This window comes from Erythranthe guttata, chromosome 4 (genome assembly GCF_056151865.1).
Source record: "Erythranthe guttata isolate IM_541 chromosome 4, IM_541, whole genome shotgun sequence".
Taxonomy (NCBI): domain Eukaryota; kingdom Viridiplantae; phylum Streptophyta; class Magnoliopsida; order Lamiales; family Phrymaceae; genus Erythranthe; species Erythranthe guttata.
In genome coordinates, this window is record NC_142536.1 from 5,167,073 (window position 1) to 5,186,762 (window position 19,690).

A 19,690-nucleotide genomic window follows, 5' to 3' on the forward strand; every position below is an offset into this window, starting at 1 on the left:
CTACCACTATAAATAGGGACCCCCCCTTCACAATTCAAGACACAACGGAAGGAGCAGAAACCGTAGGAGCAAAATTCTCTCTACAATTCAAGAAGCAAGGAAGAAGAATTCGTAGGAGGTAAGATTCTCTCTCTACATTCAAAGTGTTCTTCGTCATATTCGAGGTGTTCTTGAGCAAATTCAAGGCGTTCTTCATCAAATCCGACGTTCGATCCGAGACAACGGTGCCAAACCTTCGGATTAACGTTAATCAATTCAAGTCAAGATCATTGGAAGATTGAAGGGTCAAATCCATCAAGAATTTCAAGATCTTCAAGTCAAATCAAGTCAAAGTTCAACGTTCAATCCGAGATTCAAGTCGCAAGACCCTCGGCAAACGTTATTCAAATCCGAAATCAAATCCGGAGAAGATCAAGTCAACGACCCGACTCCGAAAATTCAAGTCAACTATATATTGTTCTAGAGAGAAGAATCAGAGGATTAAAATAGAGATTGTAACCCGCAATTTATTTATTTTAATTCAATAAAATCATCTTTGTTCAATTTTTCTTGTTTGTTTATATTGCAGATAAGAATTTGTTGTTACAGTCATCCACACACACACATACATACATACATACATACATACATACATATACTATATATATAACTAGTTTCTTAATTGGTCAACAAAAAAAATAATAATGAAATAATAATATCACAAAAACATGAGAATGGGCCCATGAAAAGCCCAAACAAAAAGCCCACCATAAAAGAAAAATGAGGCGAAGAACTTTCTAGAAACAATGCGGTCGTAGCTCTCTCATACACACACATATTTTCTCCAATTCTATAAACCCTTTTCTCGCTCTTATATTTGCATCCAATAATATTCAAGAGTTTTTTCGGCTGCTCCGCATTTATTCATTCTCTGCATTTCTCTCTCCTCCCTCTCACATACACGACAACCACCGCATTCGGGAGTGGAAGTTCCAGAGAATCATTTCACGCGCCGCGATTGATCTATCCTCAGGTACTGTTCTTCTTCAATCTCCTAACTTTTTGAATTTTTTGTTTTTTACCATTTTCAGATCCAATCGGTTGTTATTTTTTTGTTTAGTATATGCTTTCACATTGTCTGACATCTCTGTTCGTCCAATATTGTGCTTAATCGGATGTGTTCGTAGGGGTTTATTTATTTGTTTGATTAAACTTGTTTTAGTTTTTAGTTTGTCCGATTTTTATTTTTTTTAAATTGAACATAGTCGTTGCTGTTAGATGTTGGTTGATTATGTAATAAAGTGATTTTAATTTTAATGTGTTCTGAATGAATAAAATGGGTACAATTTTTGTGGCTGTGAGGACGCGAAGATCCAATTGTTGTACTCATTGCAGTGAATTAATCTGAATTAATCCATTAATGTGTATAAATGCGACTTGGATAAAATTACTCCTTTATGATTTATGTCTTCATAGATGAAGTATGGCTGGTTTTCTGTTGATTTGTAGTTTGCTCTTGTTAATTTAATGGTGTTGATGGATTAAGTTATTTATTTCCTCAGGTTTGTAGCTGATTCTTTGCAGTCAAGTAATCGTTAAGCAAATATGAGTGTGGTTGGTTTTGATTTCGGGAATGAAAGCGGCGTTGTTGCTGTTGCAAGGCAAAGAGGTATTGATGTCGTGCTTAATGATGAGTCGAACCGGCTAACTCCGGCTATTGTATGCTTCGGAGATAAGCAACGATTCCTTGGTACAGCTGGAGCTGCATCGAGTATGATGAATCCGAAAAATACAATATCTCAAATAAAGAGGTTGATTGGGCGCCAGTTTTCCGATCCTGAGCTGCAGCATGACATCAAGTCATTGCCCTTCTCGGTGACTGAAGGGCCTGATGGATATCCATTGATACATGCTCATTATTTGGGAGAAAGTAGGACATTCACACCTACTCAGGTTTTGGGTATGGTGTTTTCCGATTTGAAGATCATCGCCGAAAAGAATCTGAATGCAGCAGTTGTAGATTGTTGTATTGGAATACCCGTTTATTTCACCGATCTTCAGAGGAGAGCTGTTATAGATGCTGCAACTATTGCTGGCTTACACCCTCTTCGTCTTATTCATGAAACTACTGCCACTGCTCTAGCTTATGGTATTTACAAGACTGACCTACCTGAAAACGAGCCGTTGAACATTGCTTTTGTTGATGTGGGGCATGCTAGTATGCAAGTTTGTATAGCTGCTTTCAAGAAAGGCCAGCTGAAGATTTTGGCTCATTCCTTTGACCGGTCGCTCGGTGGTAGAGATTTTGACGAAGCTCTTTTCCAGCACTTTGCTGCACAATTCAAGGAAGAATACAAGATTGATGTATATCAGAATGCCAAGGCTTGCCTAAGGCTTCGTGCTGGTTGTGAGAAGTTGAAGAAGGTTCTCAGTGCAAATCCTGTGGCGCCTCTGAATATTGAGTGCTTGATGGATGAGAAGGATGTGAGAGCCCACATTAAGAGAGAAGAGTTTGAGGAAATTAGCATTCCGATCTTGGAACGTGTGAAAAAACCATTGGAGAAGGCCCTTGTTGAAGCTGGACTGACTATTGAGAATATACATTCAGTTGAGGTTGTGGGTTCTGGTTCGCGTGTACCTGCAATTATTAGGATCCTTACTGAGTTCTTTGGGAAGGAGCCTAGGCGTACAATGAATGCAAGTGAATGTGTTGCCAAAGGCACTGCTTTGGAATGTGCTATTCTTAGTCCCACATTTAAAGTGCGAGAATTCCAGGTAAATCATTCGTAGTCATAAGCTGTTCTACATTGTTCTTGGATGTTTATTCGTTTTCACCTCGTTACTGGATTGAGATTTGTTTGCTCTTTTTTCTTACAGGTTAATGAAAGCTTTCCTTTCCCCATTGCTTTGTCGTGGAAAGTTTCTGCTTCGGATTCTCAAAATGCTGCAGCGGATAATCAGCAGAGCACTGTTGTATTCCCAAAGGGCAACCCAATACCAAGTGTGAAGGCGTTGACTTTCTATAGATCTGGCACCTTCACATTGGATGTGCAGTACGCTGATGTTAGTGAGTTGCAGGCACCTGCAAAGATTAGCACTTACACGGTAGTTTTCTTATGCAACATTCGTTATTTCAGTAATTAGCAATCATTTACAGTGAAGTTGGTGTGATTCGTATTTCATTATGTTGAATGCAGATTGGACCTTTCCAGTCGGCAAAGGGTGAGAGGGCAAAATTGAAAGTCAAAGTACGCCTGAATCTTCATGGTATTGTCTCGGTTGAATCAGCAACGGTGAGCTCCGATGATTAATGGCATTAGTCTTAATGTTTTACAAGTCATTAATTTAATAAATAATGTTCTTACTAGATGGAAACACTGTAGTTGAAGTATAAAAAGCAACAGAGAATTATCATTGGAGCTTTAACTGACATCTCATTCCTGTTTTATGTTTTGTAAAATGAGATGTTCACTGAAAAGGTATTTTTTTTTTTACATAGTAGTGAATAGTGATTAGTATTGTGAATATTATATTTCATTCCCATGAAATCTTCAATTGCTATTTATATACGCCTTGCTTAATCTGGTGATGAATATGTTATTTCCTTGTTTTTTCATAATAATTTGTATGTTATCTTGCCGGATTTGGTTTTATTTTCGGCAGTATTAGATCTTGTGCTTGCTTAGAAGTTAGAACCCCTTCACCATTTTTGTAATCAATGTAGTAGATATAACGCATTCTTCCCCAAAACGAGTTAGTAACTAAACCTACAAGTATTGGAGGGAAGAAAATGGAGTTTTTCGATATATTTATTTAAAGTATGACTTAGTAACCGGTCTAAGAACTATTAGCTTTGTGGTACTTGAGAAATTACTAAATTAGCCTTTTGAATTTAATGATCAAGATTTTGTTGGTTTTAATTAATGGGGTGTATTTTCAAGCAGCTTTTGGAAGAGGAGGAAACGGAAGTTCCAGTTGTGAAAGGATCTTCACAGGAATCGACAAAGATGGAAACTGACGAGCTTGCTGCTGATTCGGCTCCGCCAAGCACCACTGAAACTGAAGATGCTGGAGCTGAAAATGGTGTAGAAGAGTCTGGAGATAAATCGGTTCAGATGGAAACAGATGCCAAGGTAAACATAGGAATGAACTTCTCTTGTTTGTATGAATGATGGCAGTTCCCAAGCTTCTATAATTTGTCGAAATTAGCTTGCCCAAATATTGATACTTGAAGTTCTATTTACACTTCTTTCGCTATGTATGTCTCTGTTTTTTCAAATAGCCGATCATCTTTTATATTTCCCTCTCTCTATGCCCTTTTGTTCCACACATGTTCTTTTTCATGTGAAATTGACAAGTACGAACAATAAATTGTTGCTCTCCCATCAGAGCTATATATTAATTGTCAGATTGACATTTAACTACTTGCAGCACAAGTAAAAATTTCTCAATGTTTACTTGAACTATCGTTTCTTTTCTTTGGTGTTCTGATGATCAGGTGGATGCTCCAAAGAAAAAGGTGAAGAAAACCAATGTGCCTGTGTCAGAGGTCATCTATGGAGGACTTGCTGCTGTGGATGTGCAAAAAGCTGTTGAAAAGGAATTCGAGATGGCTTTACAGGATCGTGTTATGGAAGAAACCAAAGACAAAAAGAACGCTGTTGAGGCATATGTTTACGAAATGAGGAACAAGGTAAAACTAGAATTCTGTTATTTTTTTTTGATCCAGCTTAATTATTTTCACTCACTCGTCTTTTGTTTATTTCAGCTTAATGACAAGTATCACGATTTCGTGATGGAATCGGAGAGGGAGCAGTTTATTGCTAGACTCCAAGAGGTAGAAGATTGGTTGTATGAAGATGGAGAGGATGAAACCAAAGGTGTTTATGTCGCTAAACTGGAGGAGCTAAAGAAGGTAAAATCCCAATCTTGGTGTTTGTCAAATGTTTGGGGTTAAGATTTAAATCCCATCATGTAATCGTTTTAATCGAGGGTATGAAAGATGTTGCTAGTTTAGAAAATGGTTTCTTAAATTCAAAATAAAATTTCGTGCAGCAAGGTGATCCTATTGAACATCGCTACAAGGAGCACACAGAGAGGGGATCTGTGACGGACCAGCTGGCTTACTGCATTAACAGTTACAGAGAAGCAGCAGTGTCGGCTGATACCAAGTTTGACCACATTGACTTAGCGGATAAGCAGAAGGTATTAGTCGTTATTCCTCCTCGTAAATGGCATGCACATTTGAGTAATTGATTTGCTATGGATGGAGTAATTTACTGTTTTCGAGTGTTTCAGGTTTTGAATGAATGTGTGGAAGCTGAAGCTTGGCTAAGAGAGAAAAAACAGCAACAGGATACACTCCCTAAGCACGCCACGCCGGTTCTCTTGTCTGCTGATGCAAGAAAAAAAGCTGAAGCCCTTGATAGGTATTACGAAATTGCCATTGTTAAAAAAATATTGATTAATACTTCTGCATTAGAAATGCATTCCCAAATTTTCAGAAATGACATGGAAAGTTAGTGTCCGTTCGTTGTGTCTGAAACATTTTCGAAAAGTGGAAAACCTTAGGAAGTTGCTGCTATATTATAGGTTGTTTACTTTCTTGATGTGATAATCTAAATTTGTTTTTTTCAATTTTTTGTAACAGGTTCTGCAGGCCAATAATGATGAAGCCAAAGCCGGCGGCAAAACCAGCCACACCCGAGCAGCCCTCACCGGCAACCTCCTCTCAAGGCGGTGAATCGCAATCACAAGGGGCAGACAACAGTAACCATAGCACCGGACAAAAAGCCGAAGAAAGTGACACTGCAGGTTCCGAGCCTATGGACACAGACAAATCTGGGAGTGCTCCACACACAGCATAAATCCGTGTGCGTCATTACCGAATTTTGGACCGTTGTGTATTTTATGAGGTTATATCTCATAATTTGTTATATTAATAGGTGGGGTCTCTCCATAATCCTGTTTTTGTTAAGGGTTTGTAAGAAATATAGACTCTCCGAGAGACTATTGATATTTGATGATCCACCGGTGATTATTATTATTTAAACCCTTGCCCACGAGAAATTCACCGACCATGTTTTTTTCTGGTTCTTTCTTTGTACGCGAATTTCGCCTTTTAAAAGCAAGTGTAATGTGGTCGTCGTTCTTGATATTTATTTGCGATCGCTCTCTTTTTGAGTAAAACATGTTTTTAAGGTACACGGCTTGTTCGGAGCGGGTTTTTAAGGTTTACGAGATGGAGTTTGTTTCATATGTGCTCGTCTTTTACGCTTCTTGTTTATACTTGTTGCATAGTTTCGTATTTATTATCTGTGTTAGAATGAAATGTTTTGAACATCGAAAATTGTTTTGAAAATACATTTTTGTTGTAATTTCCAGTTGGTGGTAGATGAAAATAGCTCTTGGACTATATTAGTTGACCTCTTCATTTTCTCTTTTCAATCCAAAAACAAGCATAAATTCAACATACAAATTGTCAAATCTTGTCTGAAAGAATTTCCAAAAAAGTTTTGGAGATATATTTGAAAAGCTTAACACTTTATTTTTAAAATGAGTGGAAACAATTTTATAATTGGGCGAAACAGCCAAAGACAACAGAGCTAGAAAACAAAACAAACATATAATGGAAATACTCAAATATTCTCATCAAGTCGTTGTAGTATAGTGGTAAGTATTCCCGCCTGTCACGCGGGTGACCCGGGTTCGATCCCCGGCAACGGCGTCTACTTTATTTTTTTAATTCCTTTTAAAACCTAGTATCCACCTGCTAACTCAATATAAAGTAGGATATCCACCCGCAAGGGTGGCCTAGTGGTTGGAGCAAGAGAGCTTGGGTCAATTGACCCAAGTTCGAATCCCCTTGCCAACGGTCGCTAGGTCGAGCTTGTCACACATGGTTAGCCTAGTGTGGTTTACATCTCTCGTATGGTTTGCAAGCTATTATACGAGAGTGTAGGTTTACCCAGTGCACCTATATGGTTGGCTGCGGGTTCCTGCATTACCAAAAAAAAAAAAAAAATAAAGTAGGATATCCCTTTTAGCCATGCCGGTGTTGTCAATGATTCCTCCCAATAAATACAATCACTAAATATTTTCTGAGATAATTTAATTTTTAGTGTACAAAAATTGGGATATATAATAGGAAAAATAAAAATCACAGAACAAGCTGGATAGTAAAAAATTTCTTCAGTTGATGTAATATGTCAGCCTTCTGCAGTCTGCACATATGTTCATTACACCACAAATTCTTAGGCCTCGTTTGGTTGGGGAGATTAACCATTATTAACTAAATAATAGGACTTTATTTGATGTTTGGTATCTCAATAACTTGTCGGTCGACCCAAGTAAGGCCTTAATAGATTATCCGAAGCAACAAAAGATACAATACGGCCAACGTTTTCGCGGTAAAAAAAACGCTGACTCAAGAAGAACAACTACTCATCATAACTAATTTAAACATCCAATCAAACAAGTATTAATATTACTATCACCATCTTCTCATATCAAGAACCATCTAATGATACAAACAAACCTCAACCAGTCAATCAATCTCCAAAACACCACTACAAATTAAGATCCAATACAGCTACATACATATATAAATATATATATATAAACACATATATATATCTATATATCAACCACTAACATTCTCAGCCGAAACGGTATTCTCTTCATCATCGTCGTCACCCTGCCAAATCTTGGCAATCTCCGCTTGAGCCCTCTCGAGAATCTGCCTCTTCTGCATCTCCAAATCCCGATGAAAGTCCATTCTCATCTTCTCCAGCTCGACCATTTGCTTCCTCTTACTATCCTCGATCTTCTCGTATATCTTACTAAATTTCTGAAAAGAATCCGCAAGAATCTTGAACGAACCCCCGCCGCCACTATTCTTGACCCGCCCGTTTCTAGCCCTCTTCGGCGGGAGCCCCTCCGATTCATTCCCTCCGCCCTCCGCCGAACCGGAATTTCCGGGACTGTCCCTCATTTCATCGAACCCGTTCGAACGGTTTAGATACGCTCTAGGGTTTGTGAACACGTACTCGCCCGAGTCCACACCGCACGAAAGGGCCGTTTGGTTGGGCGGTGGTGGCGTGGATAGTAGCGAGTCGATTTTCTTGAAGTACACCCACTCGCTCGAGTTCGGTTTGGACTTTTCCTTTTTGTACTTTTTCTTTAACGTGTCCAGACGGTTCCTGCATTGGGTGTCGGTGCGTTCGAGCTTGGATTCTTGTGACACCTTTTCCGAGACTTCTTGCCACTCTTCGGAGCGGAGGCTTTTCCTTCCTTGTTTAAGGTACCTTTCTCCCCAAGAATCGAGTAGGGTGAAAGTCTCGTGCTCCGTCCAATCGGTGAGGGGGTTCCGGCCCCCGCCGTACGACGCCGGCGGCTTTGGGGCGGGAGGTGGTGGAGGAACGGGGGGTGCTCGAGGGGCGAACTCGTAACTCGGCAAGAGGGTTTTTAGCTTCCGCTTTTTCGGGTGTTTATGTAAATCGGTGGAATTGACACCTTCGTTTTCGTCTTCGTCCACGTCACCACACTCGTAATCGTCTTTGCCTATCCTTTGAATACCGTTTCCTTCATCATCGTCATCTTCATCGTCATCGTCTTGCTCAATGACAACTATACCCTTGTCATCATCATCGACATCGTCATCATCACTATCGTCATCATCATCATAATCGGGGTTTTCGATCGGAAACTTTTGGCTGTTTACGGAGTAAGTGTTGGCATGGTAACTAGCATCATCTTCGTCATCATTCATCATGCTCAAATACGAACAAATAAACCGATATTAAATCTACTTTTTAGATTTTCTTTTTAAAATTAATTCCACACAACATTAACTCCTTTGTTCCATCCAAGTAAAGAACACAAGATTGCTTCCCAAAAAACCTAACAAAAAAAAGAAACACATAAAAATCAAATCTTTATTCCTAAAACAGCACAAAAATGAAAATTAATGTTGGGAAATGGAAATTTCTTAATTGAAGACCAATTGTATTAATTTCCCCCAAATTCAAACTCCCCAATATTTCTATAGAAAAATAAAAATTATTAATTTAATAATTATATTCATAATTAAACAGAAGATCGTAAACAAGAAGAGCCCATAATCCTACTTAAAAATCAAATAATTACTGAAACCCACAAAATTAAATCGCAACAAATTGAAGAACCCATAACAAATCTTACCTCAAACAACTCAATTGAAGAGCTGAAGATCAACCTTCACCGGTTCACCCCCAAAAAAATCAAACTTTAAATTCCGATATGGTGAATTGAAAATAGCGTCAAATTAAAAAAAAATCAAAAAAAAAAATCGACGTGAGATCTTATGAATTTGTTAGGGAATTAATTGAGATAAATTTCAAGAGCTCGTTGTGTTGGGAAGGAGAGAGACTGGGAAAAAGCGCATCTTTCTTTCTTTCTGGGGTAGAAAAAATAAAAACAGAGGGCGTAAAAATTTGTGAAGGGGTAGTTGCTAAAATGCGCTGCTGACTGTACTTTATGGCATCTCACCCAACTTGGGCCTACAACACATGACCACTAATTCAGGATACTTTGCGTTACGGCCCAGTTATGTTTAACCCGATAAATCGCCAATATTTGTTACTTTACAATTCCGATAAATTATTAATTGTTTTTTTTTTTTAATTTTGCTTCTTATCATTCTTAATTAATTGAAAAATAATTAGTCAAAAATCAATTGATGATTATTTATATATATATATATATATATATATAAATCTCTCTCTTTTTTTTTTTTTATTAATATTCAAAACTATCCATGCTATGATTATTTATATATATATATATAAATCTCTCTCTCTTTTTTTTTTTTATTAATATTCAAAACTATCCATGCTACCCTTTAGATAAACAAGAGGCCTCGGCTGATAGAAAGTTTTGTCGGTCTTAAGCCTGAGAAGAACCGATGCTAGCCAGTCATTAATTCGATTTAGCTGTCTTTGACTAACTAAACCAATTCCCTATAGCAAAGATCCGTCTTTTACTTCCACTCTCGATTTTCTGCCCTAGCTTACGTTTCATCACGGGCCCGCAATCGGGATGCCATGGTGGTAGATACGGACCAACTTAAGCTTCAAAAGACTCCAAATCAATACATGAGAAGACCTTATCTTTGGATCGAGTTAGCAAATGAGGCTTTCACCTCATTAACAAACTCAACCACAAGACTTTTAATAAAAAAAGGGAGTTTTCTTGACCAAGTCGTTTTTCAATTTCTATGGAGCTGTAAAGGAAGAACAGGCTCAGGTAGAGACGAAACAGGAGCATTCGCTCGGTCATCACCAACATGAATTAGATATCAGTGATGACGAGGAATAGACGTCGGTGGAATAATAGGCGAGCCCTACTAGTACAATAGTATATCAAATTCTAGAACCACTCGACTATTAAGAGAAAACCCTCGTTTAACCTTGTCTTACACGTTGGCTCCATGGTCATAAGTGCTTGCCTTTTTTAACTTCTTCCTAAAATTTATGATCCCACTTCATTCGTTCCGAGCTCGCGAACAAAGTTTTGGCATACAAACACATTATATTTGAATAAAACTTACATATATATGAGATTCTGATTCTCGAACCAAATTTTAATTTTGAAAAAAATCAAAACTTTGCTGAATTCGATTCTAAAATTTTCAATTTTGCAACATGTTTTCTAATTTCAATTTCGAATTTTTCGAATATTACTAAAATTAATTTCTTATTTCTAAAGAAAATAAAAAAGAAAGTAACAAGTGCTAATTTCGATCCGATGAGTCCGATTTGAGTTTACATGAAGCAAGATTGTGGATAGATTGGAAAGACCCCACCTTGAATGGGACCAGACTCTGCAAATGGCTCTTATTTATTTATTCAATAGAAAATATTGTAAAACAGAAAATGATATTTTTTTTTAAATTAACTGAAGCCATATTTTTTGCCATAGTTTAAATTCTCTATCCCCAATAGATTGGGAAATTAAGAAAAGGATAGAAAATCTAGAGAGAGAGAGAGAGAGAGGAGAGAGAAAATCCTAATGAGGGCAAACTGCTCTGCTTATCATCATCATCACTCAACAAAAATCAAGAAAAGGTGAAATTAATCAATCGACCAAAACCAACAAATGGGTTCTTCCGTTACGCCGCTCCATTACTCCGTCTTCTCCAAACCCTCGTCGCCGTGTGTTCTTCAGCCGCCATTTTTGTTTTCTTCCCCGAGAAATTATAATAATAATAATAATGGGCTCACCCGGAGAAAGAACAGAGGTTCCGCCATTTCTTGCTTGAAGCAAGAACAAAACCCACAAGGCGACGAATTCTGCGACAGAAGGAAGGTGATGATTTACATGGGTACTTTCGTCGCTATTCCGCTTCTCAATATGAGGAGGGCCGACGCCGTTGCAGGTCAATCATTTTCTTGAATTTATTTATTTAATTTTTTTTTTTTTGGTGTTTTGTACTTTGTTGTAGAACTACATTGTGAGGCAATGGCATCAAAATGTGTGTCGATTAGTTAGTTGCTTTCGAACTTTCAAGTAATGTGTAATTAATTGCCTTCGATATCTGAGTGCCCGATTTTTCGAGGAGTCGAAGAAAGAAAAAAACTTTCGTTTGGGTTTGTTTTTTAAATGCCGAAAGTTGGACTAATGTAATTAGATACATAGCTGTGAGTTGTGCAATGTACGAGTAGTGCATGAAATTTGTTCGTTTTTTCCGGATGTAATCTTACCTCTAATCTAAGTTTTATAGCTACCATATAAGTCTATTGTAATGATTACGAAATTCGACTCGATAAAAATTTTCTTGTACTTATGCGGATGTTCCATCGGTATTGCTACATTTTCTTAAATAGTTCATACGTCGCACATTTCGTAAAACATATGTTATATATATATACAGTGTTGTAATGTGTTATGATAATAACTATGCCTCTTTTATGGTTTTGTTACAGAAAATACCGAATTAAGTACACCGGATCCGAAACAAGAAGCAGAGGTTCGTATATATACCGAATTATTTTATTCAAAAAAGGGTTATTTTTAAGTTACCGGTTTGCAATTCTTTGATTATTGTGTTTATTTACGTTTGTCTTGTTTCGTATTTGCTGAATTGCACATGTTCTTGTGCCGTTTTTCAGGGGAAGTCGTCTCAAAATCCGTTTCTTTCACTTCTGAATTCAATCGGGTTTTTGGGATCGGGCGTTCTTGCTGCTCTTTACGCAACGATCAAGAATGAAAAGGCCACTTCAGATGCCACAATAGAATCTGTAAGGCATCTCAATGGAGTTTGAAATATTATGTTTTCGCCTTTTCGGGCACTTTTTTTTTTAATTAAGGGGGTTCGTTTAAGTTTTGAAATAAATACGGGAACAAGAATATTTGAGCTGAATTCGTTTCATTTCGTTTTACCTTAATTAACGGCGAGGAAAGAAAATTAATTGCATGATAGTTGTTGTTGTTGCCTTTCTTGATATTCTTGAATTATTGTCGTCTTGTGTGCACAGATTAATCTTAAACTGAAGGAAAAAGAAGCTGCCATCACTTTCCTCGAGAAAAAATTCGAGACGGATTTATCAAACGAGAAAGAAGCCCGAAACAAGGCACTTGCTAAAGCAAACGAGGAGAAGCAATCTTTATCTAATCAATTGGGGCTCGCAAACGGTACAGTAAAAAGCCTCGGACAGGAGTTGCAGAAAGAGAAGAGATTAATCGAAGAAAAAACGGCCCGAATCGAGATTCTTGAAAACAGCCTCAACAAAGCTTCGAACGAGAAAAGAGAACTCCAAGAACAGTTGAAGGAGAAGCTCGATTCTATAGAAGTCTTGCGAGAAAGGATAGATCTGCTCTCGTTAGAGATCAAGGACAAAGAAGACAGTCTTCGGAATGTAAATTCTAAATTCGTCGAAAAAGAAAGCGAGTTGGCTCAGTTAAGCTCCGTTTATCAGCAAGCACGGGATGAAATAAGCCGTTTGAATTTGGAGATTGAACAACTGAAAGATGTAATCTTTAAAAAGGAAAAGGAGATGGAATTGAATAATACGGAATTAAATAAACTGAACGCAGATTTAGCTTCTTCGCGAGCCGAGATTGATCAATATCGGAAAAAGATTGAATCTTTAGTAGAGGAATACGATGGGTTTAAGGTGTCGGCGGAAAAGAAGGCGGATTTAGATGCCGAGATTTTACGAGAGAGAGAAAATGCAATTCAAGAGATTGAGGAACGACTTAGAGTTGCTTTGGATGATGTGAATAAAAATGAAGTCTTGATTTCTGATTTGAATGTCGAAAAGGAGGATTTATTGGAGATTGTGAAGATTGAGTCGAAAAATGCGAAGAATCTTGAAAAAGAACTCGAGGTTGCACGTGAATCTTTGAACGAATCGAGACAAGAAGTTGCTGACCTGGCGAAACAATTGCAAGATTCGAGAAAATTGTGCTCGGATCTCGAAGAAAATATTTCGAATATTCGGGGCGAGTTAAGCACAACTAAAGATTCACTAGAAAGGGATATTGACGAAACGAAAAAAGTTGTGGAGCTCTTAGCTGGCGAATTAAAGTCCACGAAGGAACTCCTAATTGAATCGACCGAAGCGGCAAAAGTCAAATCCCAAGAATTGGCTGCATTAGTGGCGAAATGTGATGGCTTAGAGAAAGAACTTGTGTGGGCCCGTGAGAAAGAAGATCGTACGGTTCTTGAACTGAACGAAGAAAGGGAAATCGTGTCTTCTTTGAAGAAAGACTTGCGGGTTTTGGATACTCGAATTTTTGAAGCAAGTGAGGCACGAAAAAGACTCGAAGAAGATTTAGAAGCTTCCACTAAATCACACGACGAGATTAATCGAAATATATTAAATCTTTCGAAGGATTTGGAGGTTGCCAATTCTCGGGTTTTCAGCCTCGAGGATGAGAGAGATGCGATTTTGAGGTCACTCGAGGAGCAAAAAGAGGTGTCGAAAGAAGTTAGGGAAAATTTGGAAGATGCGCATAGTTTAGTTATGAGGCTCGGAAATGAAAGGGAGAATTTGGAGAACCGAGGGAAAAAACTCGAGGAGGAATTGGCTTCTGCGAAGGGTGAAATACTCAGGCTGAGGAGTGAAATGAACTCGTTGAAAAGTGAGGGGAGCGAAAGGAACTCGCAGAAAAGTGAGGGGAGTGAAGAGCAAATGCAGAAAATCGAAGGGGGGAATGGCAAATCGGATGCTCCTAAAAAGAGGGTCACACGGAGGAGAAAAGTTACTCCGGTGCAAGAAGATTCGTAGTGATCGAAAAAAAAACGTAAAAAAAATAATCTCGATTTTCATTATTTGTGAATTGTTTGGAATTCAGCTGGGAAAAATTTTCATGGTAACAAATGCATTCTTGTAATATTGAATAATTAGCTATATGAGGAAAGTTTGAGGGGTTTATTTGTATTGTCAATCTTTGTGTGTGTGTGTGTGTGTGCGCTTGTGATTTTTTTAATTTTAATTTTTTTTTTAATTTTTTTTTTTACTTTTAAATCAAGAATATCATTGCAGTTGTATACAGGAAGTAAATTGTTAATTTTCTAATTTGCTAGTAATGGACTAATGTCTTGGGGCGAAACTTTAATAGAAATTTCGAATTCCGCCGATTTAACTGACCTTTTTCGGTTTTGGAACTTCATTATGAATTACGAAATATCCTTTTATGATATTTCCAATCTTTTTTGGAACGAAATTTGAATATATATTAGATTTCGATTTTCGATTTGAAAAAACTATTGACTTTTTTTTTTCTTCCTTTTTCCTTTCTGAAATTACATTTATTATATCAATACTATTATGCATATTGTATTATAGGTGAACAAAATTTGTATTATAAGTTTTTAATAAGTCACTCCAAAAACTCTTACTTAAAAGATTATATATATTATATATATGATTGCAACTTTGAACTAATTAAGACACAACTACATATATATATATATAGAACTTCTAGCAAAAACAAAAACAATTGAAAAAGAAGAGCAAAAACTCTGCCTTTTAACCTAACTAAAATGGTCCCCCCCCCCCCCCCCCCAAAAAAAAAAAACCAAGTCTTTTTCAAAAAAAACTAAACTTTCCATGAAGATGAAATATCAGCTACTGCTTCTCCAACTGTCAAATATAGTCCTTCTAATCCGAACGGCTCTAATACTTTCGATTTATGCAGTTTCTCCATCACATTTCCGACCGGATTCGCCAATACAAACTACATTGTAATAATAATCGTTTATTAAAAGAAAAACGAGAAAAAAGAAAACACGAAAAACAATGTGTAGCATTTTGTGATGGCTTTTTACCTTGAGCGACCGGTTTTCGAGCACCTTCCGGAGTTCGCTTATTGTATCGATACCGCTCGTGTCTATTGCCGTCACAGCTGATTCAAAAAAAAAATACGTGGGACCGGATTAATATAAGTCGAAACATAAATCGAGCAGCAAAAATAATTATGATTTTTTTTATTTTTAAAATTTTTGTTACTAACCAGTCATATCAAGAATCACACATTTCAAATTGCTCTGGTTATTTAATGCCAACCACTCTTCTTCTTCCCTAACCCATCTCATAATCCTGCATTAATTAAGTATATAGATTAATTTAATTTAATTAATATAAAACAATAACATATTATTGCTACATTTTCTGATTAAATAAATAAATAAAAAAAGAAACTCGTTTCTCAACCGACCTTTCTTGCAGATAAGTCGAATTCGCAAAGTAAATAGGAGCTTCAACCGCTAGTATCAGAAATGACGGAACCCTAACAGCGTCTTTGTATATATTAAGGTTTCGATAAATTTGTGTTCCTCGAATATTCCCCAAAGCAGCTGTATTCGGCCTCGTCACGTTCAATAGAATCTTGAAAATCGAAATTCCAACCTTCATTAAAAAAAAAAAAAAAAAAAAAAAAAAAAAAAAAAAACCGGATTTTTTAATAGCACATTTTTCACGAAAGCTACACGATTTTTTTTTTTGGTTGTAAGAGAAAAGACTTACTGCTATAGCAAGACCGATAGGGACCGAGATAAATAGAACACCGAAAAACGAGCACAAGCAAGCAACGAAGTCGAGTTTGTCGACTTTCCACAGTTTATACGCTGACTGATAATCGATTAGGCCTATAACCGCGGTTATAATAATGGCTGCGAGGATTAAATTTGGAGTGTAATGAAATAACGGCATGAGGAATAACAGAGTTATCAGCACAGCTGCAGCCATTACTACATTCGACACCACCGTTTTCGCCCCCGCGTTGTAATTCACAGCCGATCGTGAAAATGACCCTATAAAAAATATTATATTAATCGAAATACTTAAAAAATAATAAAAAAAAAAAAAAAGAATAATAATAGTAATTATTCGTTTACCTGTGGTAACGTAACTTGACGAACAAGAACCGGCCATGTTCATTAAGCCAATGGCCACCATTTCTTTATTACCATCAACTTGGTAATTTTTCATAGCTGCAAATGTTCTTCCAACAGCAATTCCTTCCTATATATAACGAAAAAACTGACTCCGATTTATTTATTTATTTATTATTTTTTTAATGAATAAAAATATTTTAAAGAACTTACGGTGAGAGAAAGAATTCCGGTGAGAATGCCGGTTTTGATAGCTAGGGCGAGATGAGGGCCGCTGAAAAATAGCATGTTCGAAGATGGTGGATTTAAACCCTTCGGCAAATAACCAATCTGTATTTAAAAAATAAATATAACAAAATAAATCTTTTTGTAGTAGGACATAAATAATAAATTAATAATCACAATTTTCTTACAGTGTGAATGCCTTGGTATTTGGATTTAATGCAGATGACTAGAATAGTTGAAAGAACAACCGATGCCAACGGGGCGGCTGCTGATATCCAAAACAGTTTCGGTTTTTTCATGCTCTGCATTGTTTCATCGTCGAAATTATTTACAACAGACTAAATTATTTATATAAAAAATAAAAAAATATCGAACATATTATCGACACTTACTATTTGCCTCGTTGTCAGTAGCAAGACAAGAAAACCAACTCCCATGACAATTGTCTGCCACGACCACTGCATACGTGGAAATAACCGATCCCGGTTATAAATTATTTAAAAAAAAAAATTCGATTAATTTCAAACGATTATTTTTGGTAAATAATTTACCTCGTCCGTGTGATGGAAGACGGAGGATAAAACGGGGATTAATTGCATTTTCGCCGTGAAATGGACTATTCCAAGTAGCCCCTTTAGCTGTTGCAATGAAACGATTACTGCCGCACCAGCCATGAATCCGACTAGAGTCGCCTTCGATAGAAAATCGATAATAAATCCTAATCTGAAAATCACACAATTCAAAAAAAAATTTAATCTTTTTAAAATTCGGTGAAATGGATTCGAGTTATTTTCGCACCTGTAATTATTCCGACAAGCCATCGGTTACGCACATTGCATATTTTTTAAAGAAAGTTCGATAAAAATATGTATATATCTCACAATTAAAAGGGGAAAAAATAATTATTGTTATGGAATATATTATTAATTATTAATACCTTAAAAAACCGAGAGAAGCTTGGAATATTCCGGCAAAGAAAGTAGCTGTAAACGCCAGTTTAAGGTAAAGATCCGGTTCTTTAGTGTACGAAACGGCTTCGCTGAGCATTGTGCCCATTACGAGTGAAGCTATCGAGACGGGACCTACCGCCAGGTGTCTCGAACTCCCGAGCACCGAATATATCAATGGCGGTACAAAACTCGAGTCTGCATACATCAACATGTGATTTAATTTTATCATCAAGCATTTTTAAAATGAGGGGAAATGAAAAATCAAGAATTGACATTTGTTTTGATGATCTTGAAACTTACAAAGCCCGATTATCGGCGGTAAATTCGCCAGCTTCGCGTAACTAATCCCCTGTTCGATTCGAAAAACAAAAACGTTACTGAAGATTTCACATTTCTTGATTTAATTAAAGATTGCATTTTTTTTTTCAAAATCAACAAAAAAAAAAAAAAAACACATTTGTGTGTGTGTGTGTGTGTGTGTGTGTGTGTGTGTGTGTGTGTGTGCAAGTGATGTAGCAAGAATCCAATTTTTAATTTACTGAACCAAACACAACCTTAACAAAATCAAAAATTAAAAAAAAAATTAAAAAATAGGAAAATACACAAAAAGATTATGAGTTCTTGATTTATTTATAATTTTATATATACCTGTGGAATTGCGAGGCTTGCAATTGTAACCCCAGAAACAACATCAGATTTCAACAATTCAAAACTATAATCCGGGCCCCACTGAAAAACCGGGAAGAAAAACTGTAACCCGATTACCAACTTTCTGAACCGGGTCTGATCCTTGAACCCATGAAGCGGGTCGTCGGGGAAGAAGATGTCCGCCAGGCGTCGCCGGAGTTTCTCCACGGTGGTCCTCGGCGGCGGAAGGCACACTCTGTGCACTTCCACCGCGGCGGCGGCCGCTCCTCCACATGCAGATCCTCCTCCTCCCGCCGCCGGGCCTGGAATATTTATAACCATTAAATTTTTTTTTTTTTTTTTTTTTTTTTTTTTTTGGTTTTTTCTTCACACAGTGAGTGAAATGTGTGTGAATTAATTTATTTGCAGGCAACCCGTATTTATCGGAGGGGAGATAATTATCAGAGGGTTTTTCCGTTACGAGTCAGTGTTTCAGAGTTGGATTTGGGTTGAATTCTTTTTGACAATCGTAGGTTTTTATAGCAGACATCTTTCAGTTGGTGACTTGTTTTTCGGTGCTAATTACTAATTAATTTTATTCATTTATTAAATATGGATTAGATTATAAATATTATTATTTTATTCTTTAACATATTTTGATAACTTCTTTTTAACCAAATTATAATTCATATGTAATCAGATATATCGTGAGATTAATGTGGATCTCGTGGATTAATTATTATGACGTCACTGTTTTATTTTCCCACGTCATTTTTAATTTTGTTTAAATGGCTGGGATGTTAATTATATATGAAAAAAAAAACATTGGATAATATTTTAATTATAAATCTTACACAGATTAACATACATATATACTCAAGATTGGTCAAAGGTGTAACTCTTACAAAATCTTGATAATTTTGTGCGAACAATTTTGAAGAAAAATCAATCCACGTTGAATAAAACAAATCAATGGGTGATTTCAATAAAGTTAATGTTGTGAAATACATTTAAAGACTGGGTCACTATCGAAATTCTATGTAGCAAGAAAACTTCAATTTCTTAATGTTTCTGCATTTTGGGACACCGAATATCTTATGGATTATTTTGCAATTTTTACAAAGTTAGAAACATATTTTCAATGCAAAATTTTCAAATATTTTTGTTGTTTCCCTAGTTATTTACACGATTTAATGAGTTGCAGATTGCTATATATAGTTGATAGTTACGGATAATCAAAATTATCAAAATTATATATATATATATATAATCGAAAATATTCAAAATAATTTATTTTGAATATGTTTGTACCAAGATATACAAAAATAATTCGAAATTATAGATAATCATTTGAAGTTCATTTAATTTAATTAATATCAAGTCATATATATGAAATCCTTCTCCCATGTAATCTCATTTAATTCAAACATTACTTTATCTTGTTCAGTTAATATCATTATAAATTTATAATACACTGAGTTTCTGATAACTATTGAGTTTTTATTTTTTCAATTTTATTAAGTTGAAAACC

General features: G+C 36.4%; 4 protein-coding genes and 1 non-coding gene across 7 annotated transcripts; 3 read left to right on the plus strand and 2 right to left on the minus strand.

Annotated features, from left to right (window-relative positions):
• Nucleotides 1-766: 766 nt before the first annotated feature.
• Nucleotides 767-6,235, plus strand: LOC105972317 (heat shock 70 kDa protein 14). The gene is made up of 10 exons (XM_012997259.2): nucleotides 767-1,012; nucleotides 1,542-2,754; nucleotides 2,857-3,084; nucleotides 3,177-3,272; nucleotides 3,924-4,112; nucleotides 4,478-4,672; nucleotides 4,748-4,894; nucleotides 5,035-5,184; nucleotides 5,278-5,408; nucleotides 5,630-6,235. Exons 2-10 carry the CDS (start codon nucleotides 1,585-1,587, stop codon nucleotides 5,844-5,846), a joined length of 2,523 nt encoding a protein of 840 aa, XP_012852713.1. The 5' UTR covers nucleotides 767-1,012; nucleotides 1,542-1,584; the 3' UTR covers nucleotides 5,847-6,235.
• A 399-nt stretch (nucleotides 6,236-6,634) lies between these two features.
• Nucleotides 6,635-6,706, plus strand: TRNAD-GUC (transfer RNA aspartic acid (anticodon GUC)). Its single transcript has one exon. It is a non-coding gene; the product is annotated as a tRNA-Asp (tRNA).
• A 737-nt stretch (nucleotides 6,707-7,443) lies between these two features.
• Nucleotides 7,444-9,464, minus strand: LOC105972404 (trihelix transcription factor ENAP2). The gene is made up of 2 exons (XM_012997356.2): nucleotides 9,181-9,464; nucleotides 7,444-8,880 (listed from the first exon to the last, which is right to left on the minus strand). Exon 2 carries the CDS (start codon nucleotides 8,750-8,752, stop codon nucleotides 7,622-7,624), a length of 1,131 nt encoding a protein of 376 aa, XP_012852810.1. The 5' UTR covers nucleotides 8,753-8,880; nucleotides 9,181-9,464; the 3' UTR covers nucleotides 7,444-7,621.
• A 1,334-nt stretch (nucleotides 9,465-10,798) lies between these two features.
• MFP1 (MAR binding filament-like protein 1) lies at nucleotides 10,799-14,409 on the plus strand. The gene is made up of 4 exons (XM_012997283.2): nucleotides 10,799-11,395; nucleotides 11,943-11,986; nucleotides 12,129-12,257; nucleotides 12,495-14,409. The coding sequence occupies exons 1-4, from the start codon at nucleotides 11,116-11,118 to the stop codon at nucleotides 14,247-14,249; spliced, it is 2,208 nt and encodes a 735-aa protein (XP_012852737.2). The 5' UTR covers nucleotides 10,799-11,115; the 3' UTR covers nucleotides 14,250-14,409.
• A 450-nt stretch (nucleotides 14,410-14,859) lies between these two features.
• On the minus strand, nucleotides 14,860-18,671 carry LOC105972449 (putative sulfate transporter 3.4). 3 transcript variants are annotated; one of them, XM_012997411.2, is made up of 13 exons: nucleotides 18,181-18,671; nucleotides 17,833-17,881; nucleotides 17,520-17,727; nucleotides 17,134-17,305; nucleotides 16,975-17,040; nucleotides 16,771-16,884; nucleotides 16,571-16,687; nucleotides 16,361-16,487; nucleotides 15,990-16,276; nucleotides 15,682-15,872; nucleotides 15,478-15,563; nucleotides 15,293-15,369; nucleotides 14,860-15,201 (listed from the first exon to the last, which is right to left on the minus strand). In XM_012997411.2, exons 1-13 carry the CDS (start codon nucleotides 18,499-18,501, stop codon nucleotides 15,064-15,066), a joined length of 1,953 nt encoding a protein of 650 aa, XP_012852865.2. In that variant the 5' UTR covers nucleotides 18,502-18,671; the 3' UTR covers nucleotides 14,860-15,063. The 3 variants fall into 3 exon arrangements, with proteins under 3 accessions (XP_012852865.2, XP_088672756.1, XP_088672755.1); XM_088816630.1 differs by having other exon boundaries at nucleotides 15,682-15,851; nucleotides 18,181-18,670; XM_088816629.1 differs by having other exon boundaries at nucleotides 15,990-16,487; nucleotides 18,181-18,669.
• Between the last annotated feature and the right edge of the window lie 1,019 nt (nucleotides 18,672-19,690).